The 16163-nt window shown below is 39.5% G+C and overlaps 1 protein-coding gene across 4 annotated transcripts in view; it reads left to right on the forward strand.

Annotated features, from left to right (window-relative positions):
* LOC105494953 (phosphoinositide-3-kinase regulatory subunit 3) overlaps positions 1-16163 on the forward strand; it is a 97145-nt gene that overhangs the window by 800 nt on the left and 80182 nt on the right. For 3 of the 4 annotated variants that reach the window (XM_071093854.1, XM_024796996.2, XM_071093853.1), the window contains exon 2: positions 278-387. In XM_071093854.1, coding sequence (XP_070949955.1) covers positions 282-387 — 106 coding nt within the window. In that variant the 5' untranslated portion in view covers positions 278-281. Of the gene's footprint in view, positions 1-277; positions 388-705; positions 1615-16163 lie in introns of those variants that run through there. The other variant, XM_071093855.1, reaches the window with a different exon arrangement.

Below are 16163 nucleotides of genomic sequence, written 5' to 3' on the forward strand. Positions count from 1 at the left end.
CGATTTTTAACACCTCTGCCCTCCGTCCCCAAAGCCTCTGTGTAACCCTCTGAGGAGAAAAGCCCATAGCTTGAAAGTTCGGGGGCATTTTGTTGGGTTCTGTAGGAGAGAGGGGGAGGACCCTGTTCTGGTAGTTTGGCTGGACTAGTGCTGGCCGTTGAAAACCCCGAAGTACATTTCCCTGTGGAACTTTTGCAGATATATATTTTTAGATTTTTAAATACCAGATAAAAAATATATGCCTTCTATATATCTCCTGACGTCCTGCCCCTGACAGCGCGATGTACAATACGGTGTGGAGTATGGACCACGATGACGCAGACTGGAGGGAGGTGATGATGCCCTATTCGACAGAACTGATATTTTATATTGAAATGGATCCTCCAGGTACTTGGGAGAAAAAAAAAAAAATCTCGTGATGGGTCTGATTTGTATTTACCAAGAGCTTGGTGATGTTTTTAGGGCAGAAGTATTGCTGGATGCGCTAGGTTCGGGATGAGGGGAAGATTTGCAGTTACAGCTGCGGTAAAACTGCTTCTGGTTTACACGTTTAAAGTTTGCAGTTAGGACCCTGAACCTATTGTCCTGCGAAGGTGGGGGTGGGGGCTGGAAGTGGGGGTGGGACGAGAGACTCCTTTTTTAAATGATCATTTTTTTACTTTGCCTTTGCGTGTCGTTCAGGTTTTTCTTGTGCCCGCCACTTTATTTTATTTTTTTCTTTTTCAATTAAAGACTCTTCTACCTGCAAAGGATGTTTTATATCCCGGGGTTAAAACCAGTCTTTCACTTTGGGCGAATTTTTGAAAGCTTGTCCTTTCATACATTTGTCTAATTTGGTTCGTTGTGTTTTACCCCGGTTAACTTCTGAAACTGAGTTATGTGATTATTCACTGTAAGACTCCCTTTTTCTCTTGCAGAAACAAATGCCGGTTAGTGATTTTTTTTAGGGATTGGGCGTTCGTATTCAGCCATGGTCTTAGTCTGAGGTTTTCCTTCTCAGAAGATAGTCGCTCAGAGAGATCTACGTGCAATATTTTATTACTCTTTAATTTAATGATGATTTAACTTAATTTATGGGATAGGGTTTAATGTAACTTGAATTCCTAGAGTAAAAACAAAACAAAACAAAAAACCATAAACGAGGGAACCTTTCTCTTTCCTGTGAATATGTGACATGTACATATGTGTTCCTGTACACGTAATGTAAAGTATACATATATAGTACTAGATTTTTATTTTAAAGCTCTGTCTGACGCTATTACAGACATTTTGTGTATTTGGTAGGAAAGGAAAAGGAAGGCAAAATGGAAAAGTTGATTTTTTCTTTTAAAGTCTACCCCATTTTATGATAATTCGCTGTCAGATTTTATCAAACACTGTTTGCAATTACAGATGGTGCTTTATGTAATGATTCTGAATAAGTAGAGAGCCTTTGTGACTCCTTGTTTCTGTCGAGGATGAATTCTTTATGTATTTTAAAACGTGTAATGGCTAAGCCTACAGAATAAATGTGTGTCATTGGGGAACCTCGCTTATTATAAGACTGTATTTTTGGAAACGTTTGAAAGGATTTGAGCCATGCAAGTGTGAAGAAGTGTAACTGTCTTATAGAAGGTATGTAGAAATTTTTTCCTGTGTCCTTGCAAACAGTGAATTATCCTGTTTTTTTTTTTTTTTTCCAATTAGTCATAGTGTTAAATGGTGCTGTACTAAAAACTAATATTGAAATAAACCTTTTTCACTCTTGATGATCACTTAAGATTTTTTTCTCTTCCTTCATTTCAGAGCCTTCTTTATTTGCTTTTGTAATTGTGACTGCAATCCAGATGCAGCTTTTCAGTGTTTTGTAAAGTTTGTAAGATTTGCCACCCATCTATTGTGTCTTTTCCCCTTTGTTTCCCCCTAATGGTAAAGCATATTAGATACATTTGTCATACATATGAACAGAAATTTAGTACCTCACTGGTACTTTTATTGTAAAAAGTAAGGTTAATAATTCTAGATTCCTTAAGAATTATATATTCAAACTGCCTTAGAATTATACTGCATTACATAGTATCTTGCCTTGCAGACATACAAAGGGAATTTGTTGGGTGGGAGGTGAGTAGGGAGGAGGGGATAAAATGAAGAATGCATTTATGGTTGAAATATATTAGCCTAGTAGAAAACTACTGGCCAAGTTGAGTTGAGTTGTCCAAAAATAATTTTAAGAAAAGTTGACTATTAAAACTATATGGAGACGTGGGTCTTATAAGGTTGTATAGAAAATTATGATCCAAACTTTATTTTCCATGGAAATAAACTTTTGAGTTTAAAATGTTCATCCTTGAATGAAATTGTGCATACTGAGATTCTTTTGAGAATACTGAAAGGATACATATGCTGTTCTTTATTACCCCTTTTGTAGCTTTAATGTAGAATATGGTTAGTTATTCCTAACAGCTTTTTAAAAAGGAAGCACCCTTGAGTATGATGAAACACTGCCTATGAAGTGAATGGTTTTTCATGGAAATAGTGTGAATGTCAACCTTGTTTTATGTGATAAATTAAGTTTTCAAAATATTTAAAACTGTATCATTAGTGAAGCGGTTGTAGCATGTTTTGTAGGTTTTTCCTAGCTCCCACCCCACATCAAGCTCTTAATTATTTCCTTCCTGGACTGCTGTGATAGTGTACTAACTGCTCTCCCATTTCTATCCTGTTCAAGCCACAGTAATGTTAAGAGAATCATCTGATGACTTATCTTACAATGATAAATCTTCCAGTGGGTTTAAAAACCTCCCACTGGCTTCCCTTTGCCTACAAAAAAACAAAACAAAACAAAACAAAACAACCAATAAATAAAAAAAATCCCCCGATTGCTTACCCTGTCATATAAGTCCCTCTAATTTTTGCTTCCAACTTAATTTTCTAGTTAATTCTCCTCCTGGAGTGCATCATAAATTCTATAGAAGCAATTTTGTGTTTGCTGTTCCTTGAATGTATGCTTTTTTCCCTCTTCCTGGGATGCCTTTCACTCGCAATAGTCACATGTTGAAATCTTATATGTATGTGTTTTTAGGACCCAGGTCAGACGCCTTCAGTCTCAGAATATGTTCTCTAAACCCTTTTTTTTTTTTTTTTTTTTTTTTCTGAGGCAGAGTCTCACTCTGTTGCCCAGGCTGGAGTGCAGTGGCACGATCTTGGCTTACTGCAACTTCTGCCTCCTGAGTTGAAGCGATTCTCCTGCCTCAGCCTCCCAAGTAGCTGGGATTATAGACATGTACCACCACACCAGCTAATTTTTGTATTTTTAGTAGAGACAGGGTTTCACCAGGCTGGTCTCAAACTCCTGACCTCAGATGATCTGCCTGCCTCAGCCTCCCAAGGTGCTGGGATTACAGGCGTGAGACACTGTGCCCGGCCTCCTCTTCTAGCACTTCTCAGATGAAATTTTTTCCATTCTGTCTAGAGAAGCTACTGTACTATTTATGTGTACTTCTCCCTATGAAATTGGCTTCCCACCTCGTCATGAGCTTCTTAGCTTGCTCAGGGTCTTGCAAGTAGTAGACAATTTAGTCAGTATATGTTGAATTAATAAATAAGGAGCATTGTTTCCTTCTAGTCTTTAGGTGCCTTTCTACTTAAGGTCCTTGCCCAATTCATTGCTTGGCTATTGTAGTAGCCTAGGGCTAAATAGCTTTTGAATTAGACATTTGTTGACTTAGGGCCCTTAACTGTAATGTTGCCAGTATTTTTATATGTTTTTTTCATCTTTATTTTCAAGACAGAGTCTCGCTGTGTCGCTCAGTTTGGAGTGCAGTGGCGCCATCTCGGCTCACTGCAACCTCCGCATCCTGGGTTCAAAGGATTCTTGTCCCTTAGCCTCCCAAGTAGCTGGGATTACACAGGCACATGCTACCATGCCTGGCTAATTTTTGTATTTTTAGTAGAAATGGGGTTTTTCCATGTTGGCCAGGCTGGTCCTGAACTCCCCACCTCGGACTCCCAACGTGCTGGGATTACAGACGTGAGCCACCACGCCTAGCCTTTCATCTTAATTTTAGACTGAGCCATAAATGCAAAATTTTATCTATTATTGCTTCTGGTAGCCTCAAAAACTATTTTTCAAAGATATTTCCCTCTAGCCTGTCTTTTCAATAACTAACATTATCATGCATCCTGAAGATTCCTAATAACTGCATGGATTGGTGTATCTACAGTCACAGTAATGTAAAAGTTGAATCCAAATGGGAGTTTAGTATCTTAATGTTTGTGTATTTCCTGGCAGCAGTGGATATACTGAACTGTTCAGATGAAAAATAAAACTTTTTATTGTTGGCTAGGTGTGGTGGCTCATGCCTGTGATCCCAGTGTGCTTTGGAAGCCCAAAGCAGGAGGATCGTTTGAGGCCAGGAGATCTAGATCAGAATAGCTTTGTAAAGATACCATTTCTACAAAACAACAACAAAACTTTTGTGTAGAAATGTTAAGATTGTAGAACAGAGAATCGCCTATAAGCATCCTGGTTAGTCTTGCTATAAATTCGGGAATTGGGATTATTCTGTAGCAAAGCTGGATAGAGGCCTCTCAAAGAGCCTCACCTTTGGTCTTTTGAGGATTTCCTATACACAACTGATTATAACTGATGCACAAAGGTTGTAGCTAGTGGTCTTGTTAGCTCAGCACTTTAGTTTTGACATTGTTATTGTTTTCATTTTAGGAAAATGTAATAACTTCCTTTTTAAATTAATAGACAATTTTTAAAAATTGTTGGCTTTTTTTTTCTTATCAAGACAAACTTCTGAAATTATCTTTTTTTTTTTTTTTTGGAGACAGGGTCTCAGCTTTGTTGCTCAGGCTAGAGTACAGTGGCACGATCATGGCTCACTGCAGCCTCGACCTCCTGAGCTCAAATGATCCTTCCACCTCAGCCTCCCTAGTAGATGGGACTATAGGTGCTTGCCACCACACCCAGCTAAAGATTTAAAAATTATTTTTTGGTAGAGACAGGGTTTTGCCATGTTGCCTAGGCTGGCCTTGAACTCCTGGGCTCAAGTGATCTGTCTGCCTCAGCCTCCCGAAATGCTGGGATTACAGGCATAAGCCACCGCGCCCAGCCTGAAATTATCTTTAGGGCTGCAACATCTCTTCCATAGATAATTAGAAAATGAAAAGTTTTGTATGGCAAAACATGAATATAGGAAAGTCTAGAAAAGTGGTTTTCAATTTTTTTTGGTCTCAGTACCCCTTTTAGACTTAAAAAATTAGAAGACCTCAAAGGGCTTCTCTTTAAGTGGATTATATCTATTGATATTTGTAGTTTAGAATAAAACTGAGAAATTAAAATATATTTAATTCATTAAAAAATAATAAAGCATTATACATGTGGCTTTTTTTTTTTTTTTTTTTTTGAGACAGGGTCTTGCTTTGTTGTTCAGGCTGGTCTTGAACTCCTGGGCTCAAGTGATCCTTCTGCCTCAGCATCCTTCTGCACCACCATGCCTGGCAAACATATTTTAGCGTAACTTTTCTTTTTCTTTTTCTTTTTTTTTTTTTTTTTTTGAGACGGAGTCTTGCTCTGTCACCCAGGCTGGAGTGTGGAGCGCAGTGGCGCGATCTTGGCTCACTGCAAGCTCCGCCTCCCAGGTTCATGCCATTCTCCTGCCTCAGCCTCCCAAGTAGCTGGGACTATAGGCATGTGCCACCACGCCCGGCTAATTTTTTTTGTATTTTTAGTAGGGACAGGGTTTCACCGTGTTAGCCAGGATGGTCTCGATCTCCTGACCTCGTGATTCGCCTGCCTTGGCCTCCCAAAGTGCTGGGATTACAGGCGTGAGCCACCGCGCCCGGCCTAGCGTAACTTTTCTAAATGAAAAAATAACTATATTTTCTAAAAGCGAAAAGAATTAGTGGGAAGAATGGCATTGACATCTTTACTATCCAGCTTCATAGAAGACTTTTTTGGGTTTGTTTTTTTGAGACAGGGTCTCACTCTTTGGCCCAGATTGGAGTGCAGTGGCGTGATCTCAGCTCACCGCAACCTCCATCTCCCAGGCTCACGCAGTTCTCCTGCCTCAGCCTCCTGAGTAGCTGGGATTATAGGCGCCCACCACCACGGCCAGCTAATTTTTGTATTTTTAGTAGAGACGGAGTTTTATCATGTTAGCCAGGCTGGTCTTGGAACTCCTGACCTCAAATGATCCACCTCCCAAAGTGCTGGGATTACAGGTGTGAGCCACCATGCCTGGCCAATAGAAGACATTTAAATTCCCATGTCTGCTCCTGCATTGAGTGTATTGAGATATTACAGGTTATAACCTCTGGAAAACTCCACTGTACAGTTGTAAGAGAATGAGAATGAAAATGGCAAATAATGTCTTAGTGATACTATGAAAATAGTTCTGACCTCTTGGACCCTCTGAAGGGTCTTGGAAACTCTGGATCACATTTTGAGACCTACTAGTCTAGAAGTTAGACTACATAGTTTGATGGACAACCTGGTAAAGTATCTTCTGACTTTGAAGCCAGACACAAAGGTTGTTTTGAAGAAGCTTATTTGCTTACCCTGACATACTTGGTATTTTCAACCTGGCACAATTTAGATTAAGTAACATTTTGGTGGAAAACTGGTACACTGGCCCTATGGTTGGGGAACATACCTGCTGAGAGCTACATTGAAGAAATAGGTCATCTGCCAGTTCATGATCCTTACTGTTAACAGGTTAAGCAGCCTTCTGTGGTTGAATTTTTATTTTTAACCCTGCACATTTGGATTCATCTTATATAAAGACTTCTCCTGTGTGTAGTAATATGTTGCTTTTATGATCTAGGTGTCAGTTTTTAATTATATTGTCGTTTGGGACAAATGCTTATATAATCAAATGATGTAAAAGCTATGCCAGTTTTTTGTCTTCTTATTGAAAAAGATTAGTCATTGCTTTCATTTAATATAATGTATAGTGTATCCAACTATGTTTCACTAGAAGTATGGTGATTCTCTCATTTGATAATGCTTTTAAAATTTATTCTCATTGTTTTGATGCTGAATGCTTTTTTTTTTTTTTTTGAGACGAAGTCTCGCTTTTGTCCCCCAGTCTGGAGTGCAATGACGCGATATCTGCTCACTGCAACCTCTGACTCCCAAGTTCAAGCAATTCTCCTGCCTCAGCCTCCTGAGTAGCTGGGATTACAGGTGCTTACCACGACGCCCAGCTAATTTTTTGTACTTTAAGTAGAAATGGGGTTTCACCATGTTGGCCAGGCTGGTCTCGAACTCCTGACCTCAGGTGATCCACCCGCCTCGGCCTCACAAAGTGCTGGGATTACAGGTGTGAGCCACTGTGCCTGGCTTTTTTTTTTTCTTTTTTTTTGAGACGAAGTTTCACCCTTGTTGTCCAGGCTGGAGTGCAATGGCGTGATCTCAGCTCACCGCAACCTCTGCCTCCTGGGTTCCAGCGATTCTCTTGCCTCAGGCTCCTGAGTAGCTGGGATTACAGACACATGCCACCACGCCCAACTAATTTTGTATTTTTAGTAGAGATGGGGTTTCTCCATGTTGGTCAAGCTAGTCTCGAACTCCTGACCTCAGGTGTTCCGCCCGCCTGGGCCTTCCAAAGTGCTGGGATTACAGGTGTGAGCCACTGTGTCGAGCTGATGCTGAATACTTTTATATTTTTCTTAGAATGTAGAAAAGATAGGACATGTTTATGATTGCCATATTTAATAAGGTAGGTAGAAAAATATAAATGTATCTATGTGATATGATACAATTTTTTATTGGTATTAAAGAGGGAGATAGCCTGAGTATAGTAGAAAGAAAACAGGCTTTGGAAATAGATGACATAGATTACAAAACTAGCCTTGCTTCTTATCCTGCCCAGTGTTATATGGGTAGTACTTTAACCTCTCTGTGCATCTGTTTTCTGTAAAATTGAACTAATACCTACCTTTGCAGACTTGTGGGGATTAAATGTACCATATCAATATCTGGTACAGTATTTGACATATAGTGTGTACCCAATAAGTGTAGTTGTATTTAGAGCTTCTTATTGATAACATGTAATTATCCCATATCTACCTCTTTGGGTACTCTTGTAGTCAAAACCTTTGAGCTATTTTGCCCCATTCTTTTCTTCCTTCCCAGTGTTTACTGGGGCCACATTTTATCCATTTTGTTTTTTGGAAGTGTTCTCTAGGGTCTTTTCTAGTTATAACATTTCACAAGTCTATGGAAATGTCAACCCAAGTCATCTTTTCCTTTTAGTTTCTAACTGGACTCTTGTCCAGTTCCTCAATACCTCACCTTAGAAATGATTTGTAATGAAAGTAATAGTTGCTAACATTTGTTGAACAATTATTGTAGTCCAAGTACTATGTTAAATGATTTTATATGTATTCTTTTAGCCACACAACAACCTTTTAAAATTGGCGCTATTATTATCCCACTCTACAGACAGGAAACTGAGACTTAGGTTTAGTAACTTACCAAGTAGCAGAGCAGGTCTGTCTGCCTAACTAAAGCCTGGGTTCTTAACCAGTACCTCCTAACTGGTTGCTCTGTTTCTGATTTCTTCTTCCCCTCACTGTAAGTTTGTCCTGAATTCTTCAGCCAGGTTAGTTCTACTGAAATGTTATTTTCATTGTTTTACCGTTCTTCTCAAACATAATCAGCAGCTCTTAATTTCTTTTAAGTAGAGATCATATTCTTAAACTTTAGTAATATGGCACCAATTTATATATTTATAACTTATTACTAATTTTCTATTCATACTTATAGTTGAGTTCCTTCTAACCCTATACCCTGATTGCTCATTCCTATCTCAAGCTTTTGCTTAACCTGCTTCCTATGTAGATATGCCCCTCCCACCCCCATCTTTAAATCAAGATCCTATCTGAGTCCCCCTTTCTTCTTAAAACCTTCTCCAAAAATTCTAGCACTGTACCCCTTTGTATGTAGGGCTATCTCTGTTATTTTGACATGGTATCATGTGTTATATTATGATACTTAATTATTTCATAAATATAATTCACCTCCCTAACCAGATAAGTTTCTTGAGGCCAGGCTGTTGTATTTCCATCGTATCTTTTTTTCTTTTTTTTTTTTTTTGAGACAGGGTCTCATTTTGTCACTGAGGGGTGCAGTGGCGCACTGCAGCCTAAACTCTTGGGCACAGGTGATCCTCCCACCTCAGCCTCCTGATTAACTGGGACTACAGGCATGTGCCACCATGCCCAGCTTGTATCTTTTTTCCCTAAACATCCAGTGCCCAAGTATTTTGTTAATTTTAGGCCCATGGATCCAACTAGCTTCATTTTGTGACTTAAGCTTTAAAATGTTAATATTATTTATTATCAGCATGTGACCTCTAAACTTATGAAGATAATTGGCTGGACACTTATTGTAACAAAGGGAGTAATGGAAAAAAATGCAATGCTTAATGTTATTAGCAAGATTTATATGGTTTTGAGTAAAAGTTGTTTTTGAAACTTTGAACAACTAGAAGTGAGTAGGCAGGGCACGGTGGCTCACACCTGTAATCCCAGCACATTGAGGTGCCGAGGCGGGTGGATCACTTGAGGTCAGGAGTTTGAGACCAGCCTGGCCAACATGGTGAAACCCCATCTCTACTAAAAAGAAAAAAATTTGCCAGGCGTGGTGGCGCGCGCCTGTAGTCCCAGCTACTCAGGAGGCTGAGGCAGGAGAATCGCTTGAACCCTGGAGGCAGAGGTTGTAGCGAGCTGAGATCGCGCCATTGCATTCTAGCCTGGGCGTCAGAGCGAGACTCTATCTCAAAAAAGAAATAAGTTTTTCACAGTGTATTAGGTTAGTTTTACATAGCACAGGGCCAAATGGAGAGTTTTAAGTTATCCAGTGTGTTATTATAGCAATTAATTTTACCATGTGTAAGACTTGACTTTTAACAAGGTAAAGTGAGCCATCAAGCCTTATTAAAGATCAGTTTCCACATTGCTTGCCCATATATGTTGTATGTATTGTTCCTTGTGCATATTTGTAAATTCACACAAAGTAAAAGGGTTATCTCATTGTTTTATTTATTTATTTATTTATTTATTTTTTTTTGAGACAGGGTCTTGCTCTGTTGCCCAGGCTGGAGTGCAGTGGCGTGATCACAACTTACGGCAGCCTTCGCACCTCAGCCTCCCAAGTATATGGGGCTACAAGCATGCACCACCACACCTGGCTGATTTTTAAAGTTCGTTATTTTAATAAAAGAGACAGTAGGCTATGTCCAACCTGCCAAATCATACCGTTTTGCATGTCCCATATCAGTATGAAAACTGCCCTATAACTTGGTATTGATGAACCAACACAAAGCCAAAGTTAATACCATCTACCCTTATCCATACTTGGACTTCCTGTCTCATGTTCTGTTTGTGGGCCAGATTGCCTGTCCTTACCTGAGGATATGCAACAACAAATCCAGAGCATGCAGCTGTGTAATCTTAAATATTGTGATAGTTTTTATTTATTAACTATTTTTAAATATTTATTATTTTTTTAAATAGAGATAGAGTTTTTCCAGGTTGCCCAGGCTGGTTTTGAACTCCTGGGCTCAAGCAATCCTTCCACCTCAGCCTCCCAAAATGCTGGAATTACAGGTGTGAGCCACCGTGCCCAGCCAGTATTTGTTTTTAAACTTAAGAAAAATTCAATTATGAATCAAAATTAAAGATCTGAATGAAAATTGCTTTGAAAAAGGTCTTGCTGAAAGGAATTGTTGTGCTGGAAATATATTGCTTTAGATTCTGTTCTTACATGTGTATTAGGCTTTTTTTTTTCCATAGGGGATAGAGTGACCTTTCTACAACAGGGTCACTCAATATGGTCTAATTTATGTTGAACTGCTAATAGACATTTATAGAATTAGCCACAACCTTTTTTTCTGATGTTCTGGGACGTATTTTATAAAATATTTAATTCATATGTTTTCAGCTATAAGCAACAGAACTAATTCAAAATGGCTTTAAAAATAATAAATTTTATCTTCTCATTTAATAGAGTTAGTTGATTTCAGGAGTTCAACAATGTCAGTAAAAACCCTGTATTTTGCTTAGCCATATATTGCTCAATTCTGCCATCCTTGGGACTGGCTTCATCCTCAGGCTAGTAGCAAAATGGTTGCAGTGATTCCAGGCATCATATCCATAAACAACAACTTCTAAAAGAAGAGGAAAAATATCTCTTCCCATGCCACTGTTTTTGGATAGAGGAAACTTTCTTCAAAAACCTCTAGCAAACTTCATTCCCAATTTTTTTGGCCAGAATTGGGTCATAGGCTAGTTCCTGAACCAGTCACCAGTAAATACCCTTAGGTTAATCACGTTTCTCAATCTGGAATGGTGTTGGCTTCTACTGAGGTATATAGTTGTATTGGGGAGAGATTCTGTTAAAGAGGAAGAGGGAGAGAATTAATGCTAGGAAAATTAATTTGGAAAACCATAACACTCTTCAATGTTACTGTCTTTGTCAATAAACAGTATTAGCAAGTTATTTTTTACTTTTTCAGAGTTAAAATCTAGCTGTGGGAAATGCATTTTCATTTTCTGTTATTTTTGAGATGGAGTCTTGCTCTGTCGCCAGGCTGGAATGCAGTGGCGCCATCTCAGCTCACTGCAACCTCCACCTCCCGGGTTTGAGCAATTCTCTTGCCTCAGCCTCCTGATTGGCTGGGATTACAGGCACCCACCACCATGCCTGGCTAATTTTTTTATTTTTAGTAGAAACGCGGTTTCACCATGTTGGTCAGGATGGTCTCGATCTCTTGACCTTGTAATCCACCCACCTTGGCCTCCCAAAGTACTGGGATTACAGGCGTGAGCCACTGCGCGCAGCCACATTTTCATTTTCTAAGTTGGACTTCATATTAACTTCATTGAGTTAATATAAGATAGACCTTTTTCTGTCTTGTTGGTTGCTTACTAGAAGATAAGGAAGCTAACATTTCTGGTTGACAGTTAACTAATTTGAGGAATATAGGCATTGGAATAGAGTGTTAGTATAGCAAGTAAATGGGTGTAAGAGAACATTTTGCAAAACTATACATTTAAAATTCTAAAGTTCAGTAAATTAAGTAAACTTGGGACCTATGGAATGATTTATGATAGAAAGCTAACCTGAAAAATTAGGAGCCGTCAAGCCTGGGCAACATGGAGAAACCCCGTCTTTACAAAAAATGCAAAAATTAGCTGTGCATGGTGGTGCACTTTTATAGTCCCAGCTACTTGGGAGGCTGAGGTGGGAGGATCACTTGAGCCCTGGAAGTCGAGACTGCACTGAGCTGTGATTATACCACTGCACTCTAGCCTGGGTGACAGGGCAAGACCCTGTCTCAAAAAAAAAAAAAATTAGGAGTTGGATACAGTGGCATGTACCTGTAGCCTCAGCTACTTGCAAAGCCAAGATGGGAGTTTTGCTTGAAACCAAGAGTTGAAGATCAACCTGGGCAACATAGTGAGATTATCTCAAAAAAAAAAAAAAAATTGGAATACTACTTTAAAGTAACCTGTCGATTATATCTTTCAATTAAAATGTATGATGTGCCTAAGTATTGATTTTTCTCAGTATGTTAGAAATCTAGAGGCAGTATAGTGGAGTAGTTAAGAGAGGAGTCTCTGGAATCAGAATGCCTGAGTTCAGATTGTGCCTCTGCCACTTCTTAACATGTGTCCTTTGGCAATTTACTTATCTTTTCTGTGTTGTGGTTTCCTCACCCAAAAAGTAGGGTGATAATGGTCACTTAATAGGGTTATGAGGATTTAGGAGATTAATAACTGTCAAGTACTTAGTGTGGTACTTGGAACACCTGTAAATTTTTTTGTTTGTGTGTTAATTCATGTTTTTCAACAAATATTTGACTGCCAGGCACTATTATAAGTGTAGTAGCAAACAAAACAGCAAAAATGCTTCATGGATTCTACATTTCTAAGGGAGTGAAGAGAGCAGAGAATAAACAAATTCATAAGTAAAATACATAATGATGGTGATAAATGCTGTGGAGAAAGAAACAGAGGATAAAAATAGAGTACAGGATGAGAGATCTGCTATTTTAAATAGGAGGCCAGGGAGGGCCTGACCTAAAGGAATGAGGGAGCAGGTCATACGGAAATAACAGGTGTGAGGATGGGGGTTCCAGGTAGAGGATATCAGATGACCTACCCTGAGGCAGGAGCATCACTGTGATGTATTCAGGGATCATCTAGGAGGCCAGTGTGACTAGAATGGAATGAGGGAAAAGTAGTAAAAAAAAAGAAGACAAGTGGCCAGGCGTGGTGGCTAATGCCTGTAATCCCGGCACTTTGAGAAGTTGAGGTGGGCAGATCACCTGAGGTCAGGAGTTTGAGACCAGCCTGGCCAACGTGACAAAACCCTGTATCTACTAATAATATAAAAATTATTTGGGTGTGGTTGTGGGCGCCCATAATCTCAGGTACTTGGGAGGCTGAGACAGGGAACCTGGGAGGCAGAGGTTGCAGTGAGCTGAGATCGTGCTACTGCATTCCAGCCTGGGTGGTAGAGCGAGACTCCATCTCAAAAAAAAAAAAAGTAATGTTATGGGTGGTGAGGCTTTGCCACCATGTATGCCATTGTAAGCCATTGTAAGAATTTTGGCTTTTAAAACTTGTATGAGATGAGAAGCCATCAAAGTGTATTGAACAGTGATGTACTATGATTCTTGGCTTAAAGAATCATTCTAGCTGCTGGTGGAAAGAGGGAAAGGTGGAATTAGAGAAACTGGTTAGGAGGCTATTGCAACAATCAAGCTGAGGGGTGATGGTGGCTTGGACAAGGGTAGAAGCTGTGAGGTTGTAAAAAGTGGTTGTGTTCCAAATGTTACTAGTTATATAGCTTGTCATTTCCAAACTGACTTACTTTATTTTCTAATTTCTTAGCTTTGTATTTCTCCATATGCTATATATGCTTTAATAATTAATAAGTTTAACTTTTAAAATAATGCCAAAGCTATTTATATGTATTTTGATGTATTTTTCTGTGTGGGTTTTTTTTTTTTTTTTTTTGTGACTGGGTCTTGCTCTGTTGCCCAGGCTGGAGTGCAGTGGCACCAACAGCTAACTGTAGCCTTGACCTCCTGGGCTCAAGTGGTCTTCCCACCTTAGCCTTCTGAGTAGCTGGGACTGACTACAGGCATGCACTACCACACCTGGCTAATTAAAACAATTTTTTTTTTGTAGAGACAGGATCTTGCTGTGTTGTCCAGACTGGCCTTGAACTCCTGGCCTCAGGCACTTCCGTTACTCTGGCCTCGCAAGTCCTGGGGTTACAGGCCTGAGCCATTAAGCCTGGCCTCTCTTCTTTTCTTTTCTTTTCTTTTCTTTTCTTTCTTTGTTGTCCAGACTGGCCTTGAACTCCTGGCCTCAGGCACTTCCCTTACTCTGGCCTCGCATGTCCTGGGGTTACAGGCCTGAGCCATTAAGCCTGGCCTATCTCTCTCTCTCTCTCTCTCTTTCTTTCTTTCTTTCTTTCTTTCTTTCTTTCTTTCTTTCTTTCTTTCTTTCTTTCTTTCTTTTCTTTCTTTTCTTTCTTTTCTTTCTTTTCTTCCTTTTCTTCCTTTTCTTCCTTTTCTTCCTTTTCTTCCTTTTCTTCCTTTTCTTTCTTTTGTTTCCTTTGTTTCCTTTGTTTCCTTTGTTTCCTTTGTTTTCTTTCTCTTTCTTCTTTCTCAGGTTTCACTCTGTTGCCCAGGCTGGAGTGCAGTGGCATGATCTTGGTTCACTGCAGCCTCAATCTCCCAAGCTCAAGCAATCCTCCTACCTCAGCCTCCCGAGTAGCTGGGACTACAAGTGTGTGCCACCATGCCCAGCTAATTTTTCTCTTTTTTGAAGTGTTAAGTGATTCAGATCTCTGACATCCAGTTGCCAAGCAACAGTATATGTGGCCTTGGTTGTTTGATGAAAGCTTGCTCTTGAGTTACTTTTTAAGTAAACATTAGTTGATAAATTTATGTACTATAATATACTTTTTTTTTTTGGAGACAGGATATTGCTGTCACCTAGATTGGAGTGCAGTGGCACAAACATGACTCACTGTAGCCTTGACCTCCTGGGCTCAAGTGATCCTCCTGCCCCAGCCTCCTGAGTAGCTAGGACTATAGGTGCATGCCACCATACCTGGCTAATTTTTTGACTTTTTTGTTTGGATGAGGTCTTACTGTGTTGCCCATGCTGGTTTTGAACTCCTGAGCTCAAACAGTCCTCCTGCCTTGGCCTCCCGAAGTGCTGGGATTATAGATGTGAGCCACCACACCCAGCCAATTTACTTTCAGAAGTAACTTTGGAAGAGAAAATTTCCTGATGTTCTTAGTTTTTTTGGTGGGCTGTGAAGGGGAGAAGAAACTAAAGAGAACGAAGCCATGCCATACATGTTTCATTTTACTTAATGTGCTGAAGTTCTTGCTTTCTGAGAATAATTAATACAGATGTATGTTATTTTCTTTTTGGTGTAATGTTTAAGTGCTTGAGGATAGATAGATATTGATATAAAATGGGTAAAGTATCTGTGTTTAAGAGCTCCAGACTCAGGTTGTTGGAATTTCCTATTCTAGCCCTGCCTGTTTCTAGTTTGTGACCTTGGACAGTTTTCTAATCTGTATAGCATAGAAAAGAATATTAATCCTACTGTAGGATTATTGTGAGAACTATATGAAATAGTACACATAAGACACTTAGGGCAGGTATCTATTGTTCTTGTTATTTTCATTATTTATTTATTTAAAACAAAAATTTATTTATTTATTTAAAACAAAAAAAATTTTTTTTATTTTGAGATAGAGTCTTGCTCTATCACCCAGGCTGGAGTGCAGTGGTGTGATCTCTGCTCACTGCAGTCTCTGCCTCCTGGGTTCAAGTGATTCTTCTGCCACACCCTCCCCAGTAGCTGGGACTGCAAAGGCATATTTTTAAAAAAGAGATAAGGTCTCCCAGGCTAGCCTGCAGTGCCCTGATCATAGCTGACTGCAACCTTGAGCTGGGTTTAAGGGATCCTCCTCCCTCAGCCACCCAAGTAGCTAAGACTACAAATATGCACTAAAAGCCTGGCTACTTTTTTTTTATTTTTAATTTTTGTAGAGACGGCATCTCACTATGTTTCCCAGGATGGTCTCAAACTCCTGTCCTCAAGTGATCCTCCTGCCTCAGGCTCCCAAAGC

This window comes from Macaca nemestrina, chromosome 1, assembly GCF_043159975.1.
Source record: "Macaca nemestrina isolate mMacNem1 chromosome 1, mMacNem.hap1, whole genome shotgun sequence".
NCBI classification, from domain to species: domain Eukaryota; kingdom Metazoa; phylum Chordata; class Mammalia; order Primates; family Cercopithecidae; genus Macaca; species Macaca nemestrina.